The sequence below is a fragment of the Cyprinodon variegatus genome, unplaced genomic scaffold (assembly GCF_000732505.1).
Source record: "Cyprinodon variegatus isolate N-32 unplaced genomic scaffold, C_variegatus-1.0 Scaffold47, whole genome shotgun sequence".
Lineage (NCBI taxonomy): Eukaryota > Metazoa > Chordata > Actinopteri > Cyprinodontiformes > Cyprinodontidae > Cyprinodon > Cyprinodon variegatus.
In genome coordinates this window covers 547,666-558,614 of record NW_015150500.1, presented here as the reverse complement: position 1 = coordinate 558,614, position 10,949 = coordinate 547,666, and the positions used below count along the sequence as shown (strand labels likewise).

Sequence of the window (10,949 nt, the reverse complement as noted above, 5' to 3'; positions counted from 1 at the left end):
AAAAAACACTACAAATTAGCGGCAACATTTTGTCCCATTTTTTTTTGCAGTTTTTTTTTTTTTTTTGCAAATACAACAGGACAAACAATATCCAGTTCCTGTCCCAAGCTGTACCACCGAATGCAGTTTTTTTTCTTTTCGGTAATAGAAACCTCCTTTTTTCCCTTGGGAACAAAAATGTACAAAAACCAGGACCATGGACCACTGTTCGTCACAGAAAAAAAGTGTCATTGAAAATAAGAATCGGGGTGGGGGAAAATAAAAAAAAAAAAGACAGTGAAAGGTAAGTAAAAAAATAAATCAGGAAAAAAAACAACGGCCCCACTGTCAATAGTAATCCCAGGACTGGAGCTGAAGGAGCAGTCTGCGCTAGAATGTGGTGCCACTCTGCACAGAGGCGAAGGGAGGAAACCCTGCGGCTTGTCCCATCTCTGCTGGAGTTCTGGATCCCGGGAAGGCGTAATGTCAGACCGCCAGCCGTCCTGGAGGTGGGTGCAGGGGGCTCCAGGTGGGGGGTGCAGGGGGCGGTTCCTGTGGATATGGACGCGGTTCGCAGCACGGCTGGTTCTCTACTTTGGCTACGCTGCGACCCTGGCACAACCGCCGATGTCGCAGCAGCCGGTCTGTGCGTGAAAAATTCTTTAGGAAAGAGGAAAAGAGTCTTGTTAGATCTAGAGGAAGATGGATGGATGCCACCTCAGAGGAAACCATCTTCAACTAGCACACAGCACGCAAGACTTTGCACAAATATCACCCAAGCTTAATTAAGTCTAAGCTAAAAGGTAACTTTTATGTTTATAAATCAAAAAACACTGTTGGCGTGTTGGTCTGTTTTAGATTTCTTCCTAGTTCAGTTCCACCCACCTGCTGGCACCTTTCGCACTGATAAGGCTTCTCCCCGCTGTGAACACGCTTGTGTCGCTCAAGGTGGTAGCGCTGAATAAACCTCATATCACACATGTCACATGCAAATGGCTTCTCTCCTAAAAGAGCACACAAATACAAAGTCAATGCATCAGTTTTAGAGTCTTGAGTCAATTAAAATGGCACAGCGTTGTTTTAATCTTTCTTTAGAGAATAACTGTCCAATATAATAACATTAATATTAACTGTACATTAATAATAACAATAATGCTCAGTTTGGGTAGATTAACTCCCCTATACAATTTACTTGGAGCTTTTAAATAATGATCTCTTCAAAAAAGCCTCGTCATCAACTCATTATGTGTAGATCAGAGTGGAATTTCTCAATTTCATAGCCCAGATCTAAAGCAACGCAGAAGCCCCACAAATGGGGGTGAGTTTCTTTTAGGCTGGTTCAACATCCCATCAAATGACTAAACAGTCCAAACTCGAGTTTGTTGTTCATGCACCGTGGCTTTCTGAGTTAACAGGGGTGCGGCAGAGGAACGCATACCCGTATGAGTGAGGCTGTGTCTCTCCAGGTGGTTACGCTGAATAAACCTCATGTCACACATGGAACAAGCAAACGGCTTCACCCCTACACACACAGAGCAATATATTAGCCCTACCACCCAACAAGTGCAAGAAACACAGGCTTTTAAGCTCAAACTAGCCCTACAAAGTGAATTAATCCTACACAGGAATGTAATGTACATTTAGTTGTCTGGATATGAGCATTCATGCAACCAAGTTAGATTGTAACAGAGCTACAGTACTGTGCAACAGTCTCAGGCCGATCTTCCATTGATACTCTGCTAAAATATGGAGAATATGAACTAAAAAATATATAGAAGGGAACAAACTATATATCAGGAAACAGCACTCTGAATACATTATTAAATGTTCCACATTTTGTTGCGTTAGAACTGCAACTAGCATTTTATTTGATCGGGAATTTACGTGACTGATTAGCTAAAAAAAAGCACTTATTTCTAGCATTTTAACATCTGAAAAGCGGTTTTTGAGTCTTTCTACAGATTCCAATCAGGATCTAGGTCTGAACTTTGATTGGATTCGACCGAAACAACTCAATTACAGCTACAGCATTAGGTTTATGTTAGTGTTGTGCTGAAAGCCCTGATCTAGACTCTTTTAGATCTTCTGACAGACTTTTATTTAGATTTATTCAGCTTATTCAATTGTTTCCAGCTTTTTTTTTTTTTTGCAACCCCACATTATGATGCTGCCATCTTCTCAAGATGACCAACCTTTAAAAACTTTTGCACAGTACCGTAAACAATTCAGGAGGTCAGGAGCACTGAGGCGTACCCGTATGAGTGAGGCTGTGTCTCGCCAGGTGGTAACGCTGAACAAACCTCATGTCACAAATGGTACAAGCAAAAGGTTTCACACCTAAACGCAGAGCATCAAGATGTTAATCTCAGTGGGGGGGGTTGCACTTCACGTTTTACAATCCATCAATCTGAAAAGTACTTTAAATTGCATTTGCAATTGATGGGTTGCTAACCACTTCTCAGTTGTTAAGAAATTCCAAATTTGTCTAAAAAAAAATATGAGGATACTTTCAAATTTGTTTAAGAGATTGAGGTATTGTGCTTTGTTGTCAAATTATGCATCCACTTCTAAACACATCTCATGAGCTGATGATATATTCAACCCTAGACTTATTTCACATGTTACTTAAAAAAAAAAAAAAAACGCTTCTTTAAACAGAAAATTCATACACTAGGCTGAGTCAAACTTCATAAAGTATAAACAAGTAGAATTTGGTGACATGGGTAAGGTAGGCGGACGCATACCCATATGAGTGAGGCTGTGTCTCGCCAGGTGGTAGCGTTGAAAAAACCTCTTGTCACACATGGTGCAAGCATAAGGTTTCACACCTAAACGCAAAGTAGCATTATTACTCTTATAACACTTAAGCTATCATTTCCATTCTTTAACAAAAATGTCATGCAACACAAAATAGATATGTTTCAAACGTTAACTTTAGTGTGCTGTTTGAAGCTGTCAATGAAAAACAAAACAACTGTGCAAAGTGTACCTACTTTAAAAGAGCTCATGTTTGTCAGCTGTGATGCACTAGGATCAGTTTTAAACTTCCAGAGAGAAGTAAATATTCTCTTTAATCTACCTACAAAATGCTAAAGGATATCCAATAGATACAGCAATCAACTACGCACAATTTGTCTAAATAATTCAACGGCCCACATGTAATTACAATGGAGAACCTAAAAGCTGAAATGGGGGTTTTAAAAGTACAGGCCTATGGTCTAGTTCTTATCTCATTGAATAGATTATAGCCCCATTTACACCACTTTTTGAAACCGTGCACAGTAACCGAGATAACTAAGTGTAAATGGCACGCAAAACTGAACCGGACCGTGCCAGACACAACCGAACAGCGCCAACATGGTACTAGTTCCTGAGTAGGGCTCGACGAGGTTCAGTTCAGGCTCGGTTCTCAGATAACAAAGAGTGCATGAGCAGACCGCGTCATCGCCTAATTACAATCAGCTTCCAGTGGTTGCTGATAATGCACATCAGTAAGTTGCTTACCAACCGCAACAAAACAGAGGAAGAAGAACTGTAAACATCAATCCACATCTTCTTAACAATACATTTTTTTTAAATAGCTTTAAAAGAGCTAGGTGCAACCTGTGGTGACACCGAGACTGAGGCTGTTATTGCAATTTGGGCGAAGGACGCTATCCAGGCTATGTTGGACAGAACAAAACATAATCACAAGGTTTTCCTACTAGAGAGCAGTAGTACCGTAGATCGTCACTAGGAGGCGAGCAAGCATGCTAGCGTGATGTGTAAATGGTCGTAAGGAACCGAACTTGGATTAGTTAACCGTGCTCGGCACGGATGGGTTTTCAGAGGGTAGTGTAAATGGGGCTAAGAAGTCAGATACTAACTGGAACGTATTTTATAGAGGCAAAGTTACTTTTTGTTGTATTATCTAAAAATGTATAAATGGCCTGTATGACTGGTAGGGATGGGCAATATAGTGCTGTTAACTGTACCAGAGGATAAAAATCAGTTGACTGAACAATCTGATTATGTTTTCGATTCAAATGGTTTGCAGGATCCTTTTATTTTTTTAACTATTTTATCCACCAGTGGTTCTATTTATGGATGGCCCATATCGCCCTGTCTATTAAATATCAATATCAAAATGTTTCCCCCCTATATAGTAAATCAAAAATCATTTGAAGATTAGTTTTTGTTTTTTTGAAAAGGTTCCACCTCTTAAAAGCCAATTCCAGCTTTGCTTTGAGAACAATCCATGTAATTAGCCATTTGAAAAAATAGCTAAACATGTATGTTAAGAGTGAGCTTTTATTAACTATTAGCCTGTTTAGTATTAGTACCTATCTGACACCGCCTGTGATTTCCCTCAATACCTCAATTCTGACCTCTTAATTATACTGCCAACATTTTTATTTCGGACATCAGGACAAAAGCCTTCCTGTTTTCCCGCTTAGTTCTTGCTCTCTCACAGACTGAAACGGACCAAAGACATGGATCAAAATTCAATTAAATTATACATTTTTAATCCCCGAAGGGTATTTCAGTAAGGTTAGAAAACAAAATATGACTTTAAACTTTGTACTACATCTTTAAACCTTATCTGGCTTCATTTTAATTTCCTACTGACACTGAAAATAGCTCATATTGAGTCTTCCACTGTTACTAGTTTCAGAGATTGTCATCGTCAGAGCTGGTGGTGTTTAAGTGTCACAGAACGGCATGAGATTGGATACTTAGAATGTCTGACTGGTGGATCGGGGCAGATTGAGGTTAGGAATGTCTTATTCTGGGTGTCTCTTTAACAATCATGATAGGAAATTACACCCTATGTTTAGGTGAAAGATTTTTGGGCAGAGTTTCTATCTGTGTTTAATTTTTCTTACTTGTGTGAAAACTGACATGTATTACTTTAGTAAACTCTAATACAGATTTTTAAGCCAACTTAATAACTCTTCTACACTCAACAGAAAAAAAACATGTTTCCTCCAATCAATTTTCAGACAATCTTGTGACATGAAAGGTAGTTGTATGAATCTGATCATAGAAAGCCATATAGATTTTATAGTTTCAAATTAGGCAAATCAATGCAATAAAATCTTGAATAATTTGATAATGTCAAGTCACCAATCATCAGTTCCATATTAACTACCGTAATTTTCGGACTATAAACCACACCTGAATATAAGCCGCAGCAGCTAAATTGCATGATTTGTACATATACAAGCTGTACCGGACTATAAGCCGCAGATTTTTTATGTTTAATTACCATATGGTTCGTGCACAGAGAGGATTGTCGGGAAAGAGGAAACTGTTCGGGGAAGCTCCCATTTATTAACATTTCAACACAATTGAATTGAGACAATTCTTCCTGCTGGCGTCTCCAACGTCTCACCATTGACTCGTTGATTCCAAGGTTACGTGCAGCGGTTCTATTTCCTTTGTTTACTGCCAAATTGACTGCCTTTAACTTAAAAGCTGCATCATATGCATTTCAACGTTTGTTTTCCATAATGAGGGTGTCACAGAAACAGTCTTGCGCTCGCAATGTCCGTCTTTCTGTGTGGCTACTTGTGTGTTGAAGCAAATGTGACGTCAACATGGTGGATGGCAAAATCCATAGATTTAGGTACCGTATTACCCTAGTGGCCGTTAGCTGTAAAAGTCCATAGATAAGCTGCATTGTTTTATAAGCCGCGATGTCGAAAATGGTCGAAAAATGGGGAAAAAGTCACGGCTTATAGTCCGAAAATTACGGTATAAAACTCAGGTTTGAAGGTAACTGTGTATTTAAATTGCATGCTTTACTGCAGTTAAGTCAACTAGCATACTTGATAATAGGTCAGTTTCAATTTCATCTTTGCAAAAATTACCCCCAAAAATATTGTTCAGACGTCCATATCACCCATCCCTAGAATCTGCTAACACTTCTGATCCTGATTTGTTGGACACCACGTCATATTTTTCTCTCTATCGTGAGGGGGGGGGGTGGACTGAGGCGTACCAGTATGAGTGAGGCTGTGTCTTGCCAGGTGGTAACGCTGGAAGAACCTCATGTCACACATGGTACAAGCAAAAGGTTTCACACCTAAACGCAGAGCATTCAAGTATTACATACACATCTGTGTGGGTTTGTGTTCACAATCCATCAATAAGCAAAACACTTTAAACAGATCATCGAAATTGATGGGTTGTTAACCACAAGAATTAGCAGATTTGGAGGAGTCCTCGATTTTACCAAAGAATAAATCAAACTATGTGAACCAATTCAAATCCACTATTTAACACATCACATGAGCTGATGATGCTGCAGTCCTGTAGCCTGACATCATGTTAACATTCCTAGACAGGTTAGATCTAAATGTCCTCCTCAGTCTGAGAGATTACAGCTCAATACCAAATAAAACAAAAACACAGTTTGATTTTTGTGACATGGGTAAGGTAGGCGGACGCATACCCATATGAGTGAGGCTGTGTCTCGCCAGGTGGTAGCGTTGAAAAAACCTCTTGTCACACATGGTGCAAGCATAAGGTTTCACACCTAAATGCAAAGTAGCATTATTATATCACTTTGCCTCATTTTCACGTCTTTAAATTTATGATAAAAATATATACGTTATTGGTTATTAACCACACAAAATGCCTTAACGTTTTATAGAATGAAAAAAAGTTAAACACTGAACTACATTTATCCCGCTTGTGCTTACTAAGACTTACTAAGACTCTGTGAACTTTATAATTACAGGGTTCCAAAAATGTTCCCTAAATAACAAAAAAGCTCTCTTTAGAGACTTCTCAGTCCTTTTTGCTCACTGGAAAATATGAAATACTACAACTATATCTCTACACATTTACGAAACATTTTTACAGAAGGTAAGCTTTAAATATTAAACTTGAAAACACGACAGCAAAAGGAATGACAAGGAAATAATTACAAAAGGAAAACAAAAAAGGGAAAAGACAAAAGGAAGAAATGGTGATATCGTAAAAGGAAGGAAGATATACCAATGGTGAGAAGGGAGCCAGCGCACGAGAGGTGAGTAAAAGTTTGGTCAGAGGAGGCCACTGAGAGACTGGGGGAATTTTTTAGAAGCAGACTGGAGAATCTTCCAAAGCTCTCATGGTAATGACATCACAGCCTGACTGAATGTATCACGGACTACATGACCTTCTGTGTGGGAAGCAATGTGCCTACACGACGGCTACAGTTCTTTAAAAAAAACAAAAAAAACCCCGGGTGACCCCCGAGGGGAAAGTCCGGGGACAAACAGGAGCAGCGGAGAGTTCAGCAGGAGCTCCAATGAAGGATCAGAGCGGCAATGGGAGAAAGCTGGGAGGAGCAGCTGGCTCAGAAAAAATATCAGGGATGTGTGGAGAGGTCTCAAGAATTTCTCTGGCTTTGGGCGGAGGACCAGCAGTGGTGCACACGGTGACACAATGTCAAGGGATGAGTGAAACAGGTTTTTCACCCAGTCTGACTCACACTGGCCCCCTCCCTGCCCTTACCTCTTAACAAGTGAATTTCTCCATTGTGAGATCAATAAAGTTCTATTCTATGCATACAATAATAGCTAGAGGAAGAGAAGTAACAACAAAAAATAGAATAGAAAAAGAAAACATAGAAGAAGACAAACAAGGGGGGAGGACAAAGAAATGGAGGTAATGGACAAGAATGGAGAGAAGGAAAAGGAGGGAACAAATGGGATAAGTATGGATGACTGAAATTATAGATTATATTCTGAAATATTTTATTCTTTTTCTCCATGCTTTAAAGAGCTGGAAAGTAAAAAATACCGAATTCCAGACTTTGTAGGAACCCTGTAATTAACCCTTTCCTGACACATGATTAAGCAGGGGCGTGAAGTGAATAAAAAAAAAAGCGTACAGTCTAAAATCTGACCGACGGTGGAGAGACCCATACCCGTATGAGTGAGGCTGTGTCTCGCCAGGTGGTAACGTTGAAAAAACTTCATGTCACACATGGTGCAAGCATAAGGTTTCACACCTAAACGCAGAGCATCAACAAAAATTATTTTCCTGTCTCTGCAACAAAGAAAAAAAAACCCTAAGCCTGGAATTCCTGTTAGACAAAAACAAAGGGCCAATATGGGCTAAAATATTAACTGTGGTTAATAACCAATGTCATATTGTTAATGTAACTAACAAAGTGTACAACATTATTGTTTGAAATGACTAAGTGTGGTGTTCCTATATCCATTTTTACAACACCAGAGCTGTGTGTATAACCTAATGGAAATAAAGCCCTCTGAAACAGTGAATGAATGCAGATATAACTTCATAAACAAGGCATACGACAGCATCCTAATCTTGTGACAGGTTTAGGATTGGCAGAGGCATACCCATATGAGTGAGGCTGTGTCTCGCCAGGTGGTAGCGCTGAAAAAACCTCTTGTCACACATGGTGCAAGCGTACGGCTTCACCCCTATGCACAAAAAGTATGAGCTTTAGCATTTAAAAAAAACTCAACTGCCAAAAATGATCAGTGATAAACTTTACTAATTGCTTTAGTAAAGTTTTGGCTGCACTTATCAGCGCTTGATTGGAAATTTCCAGCTTCACAAACTTGCTATTAAATTGAAAAAAATAAAGAAAATTGTCCATATTGCTGTTCCCGCACCTAATGTAGTAGTAATTGAGGTATTGTATAATATGAAAGACCTTCTGTTCAGATGGCCAGATCAGCTTGTTTCAAACTAAAAGAGGTTGGTAGGGGGGTATAGAAGACAAAACGAGCAACTGGGGCCTGAATCTCCTGAGGGGTTTCATTCCAACTAGCGCAACAGATTTTTATTTTTTTTTTTCATGTAATGCCAAATAAAAGCTTAATCAGATCATGTTTTTTCAAATCCAAAAAGAGGATTTCCTCCTTAGATTTGTCAAAATGAATTACGCTGATAGCAGTAGACAATTTTAGGCAGTTGGCAAACAACTGTTTTCAACATCAGAGCATCTGCTGTGCTTTCAGAAAAAGTCAACCTCATTGCATCACTGCATTGAAAATCTTTGCAAAATCTAAATCAATACAATGTACACAGTAAACAGTTGGTATGCTGTTTTCTAACTATAACTTTGGATGTGAAATGACAAAATGACAAAGTGCAGGTATCCAGCTAATTAGTTGTTGTTTTGTTCCCCTTCTATCTCAAGGAAACCAAAGTGTAAACATTAATCAAGGACCCTCCTGAGCGGCATTCCAATCTGATATAACCAAGCACAGTATTCTGGAATGTGTGGCTGCTTAATATGCCATGCTAAGTTTTGACCTCTTATTCAGCCCTTTATTTACATTGCCATGCTTCACTAAGGGAGGTGATTAAAACACGAAAGTTCTTAAAAGCAACTAGAACATCTCTTCAGCACAACTCATTTGGCCCAACTGATCGCCACCAGCGAGAAAAGATTCTAAGATAAGATGAATTTTATATTGTTAATAGGGCTGCAACTCACAATTATTTTACAAATCGATTAATCTGTCAATTATGTTCCAATCAATCTATTAATAATCGGATAGCTAAGGTGCCTTAAGGAAGATTTTTGCTAAATTAAACCAGGTGAAACTTAAACTTTTCCACTTAAGGAGTTCAGAATTGAGCATACTGACAGACAAAAATGTATTTTTATCTTAAATGCAAAATGTTTGGGATATTTTTTTATCATTTTAAAATACAACGGCTGCTTTAGGGGCATTGTCAGCTAAAGGCATATTTTACTGTCTTTATACTACACCTAACGAATAATCAATTACTAAATTAGTTGACGATTGTTTCAATAATCGCGTTATCAGAAGTAATCTGAAGAATTGTGTCAACCCTAATTATTAACCTTCAAAAATATGGATTAAGATCTTGGTTAAAGGGGATCTATGTATTATTTAAAAAAATGACAATAAAACCCATTTCCAATTTTCAATCAGAACGTTTAATTTTCTCTATAAAACCAAGACATTCCAAGCGGCAATAGTGTAAAAGTAGCTAAAAACCACCAATTTCCACTTGTTTTATGGTTGTCATGTCATTTCATAAACAAAGCACGGGGAAAATATTCAAACACAAAATGACGACATGGAAAACAAAAAATGCTCCACAGCTAATCAGCAACTGCCAGCATGGTAACAGCAAGCATTACAAACTCGAGTTTGAAGCAGCCATTCAATCATTAATGCACGCTGCATGCACGACCAAAGCCAGCAAGCGAACAGCTCCAAAGTTAATATAAATGAGGGCGTACCTGTATGAGTGAGGCTGTGTCTCTCCAGCTGGTAACGCTGAATGAATCTCATGTCACACATGGTACAAGCATATGGCTTCACCCCTAAAACACAACAAAATTAGACAAATTCAACTTCAAGACAAAAAAATAAATTCAAAATTTTTAATGGCATGCTTTAATAATAATAAGGGTGTTTGAGGCATTACACTAACACAAGCTACAGAGAGCAGTGTGGATAAGCTTTTTTAGTTTAAAGCAATTGGTCTCATTTTGCTGAAGATTTCCTTACAAAGAGACGGTCAGAAACTTTAGAATTTGACTAAATCTTCATAGCGACTGCCTCGATAACTGCTCTTGATATTCCTTGAGTGTAGTGTAATGTGTCTTTCATTAAAAAGCAATGATCAACGATGTGCATGCAAAGTTGCATTACAGTGTTAAAAGTCAAGGTGACTGACGGAATCACTTCTTCAGTGGACAGTTTTCCAACAAAGCCTAAAATTTCTCTTTAACAGAGGAAAATAATTTATATAATTGAAGTATGGAGAAGGGATTATATATCATTTTGTATCATCATAAAGTTTGTTTTTTTCTTTTGGAAATGGGAAAACTTTCACAGTGAAAAAATTAATTGATCATACCAGTATGAGTGAGGGTGTGTCTTGCCAAATGGTAACGCTGGAAGAACCTCATGTCACACATGGAGCAAGCGTATGGCTTCACCCCTATATGCATACAGTACCAGAATTTAGAAAAAAAA

At 38.5% G+C, this 10,949-nt stretch overlaps 1 protein-coding gene across 29 annotated transcripts in view; it reads right to left on the bottom strand.

Annotated features, from left to right (window-relative positions):
- Positions 1-134: 134 nt before the first annotated feature.
- LOC107082105 (gastrula zinc finger protein XlCGF57.1-like) overlaps positions 135-10,949 on the bottom strand; it is a 21,052-nt gene continuing 10,237 nt past the window's right edge. For 16 of the 29 annotated variants that reach the window (XM_015370580.1, XM_015370575.1, XM_015370587.1 and 13 more), the window contains 11 exons: positions 10,831-10,914; positions 10,208-10,291; positions 8,319-8,402; positions 7,880-7,963; positions 6,416-6,499; positions 5,963-6,046; positions 2,724-2,807; positions 2,233-2,316; positions 1,418-1,501; positions 865-983; positions 423-639 (listed from right to left, as the gene is read on the bottom strand). In XM_015370580.1, the coding sequence (XP_015226066.1) occupies positions 466-639; positions 865-983; positions 1,418-1,501; positions 2,233-2,316; positions 2,724-2,807; positions 5,963-6,046; positions 6,416-6,499; positions 7,880-7,963; positions 8,319-8,402; positions 10,208-10,291; positions 10,831-10,914 (1,049 nt within the window). In that variant the 3' untranslated portion in view covers positions 423-465. Of the gene's footprint in view, positions 640-864; positions 984-1,417; positions 1,502-2,232; positions 2,317-2,723; positions 2,808-5,962; positions 6,047-6,415; positions 6,500-7,879; positions 7,964-8,318; positions 8,403-10,207; positions 10,292-10,830; positions 10,915-10,949 lie in introns of all 29 variants that reach the window. The other 13 variants (XM_015370573.1, XM_015370585.1, XM_015370569.1 and 10 more) reach the window with 12 other exon arrangements.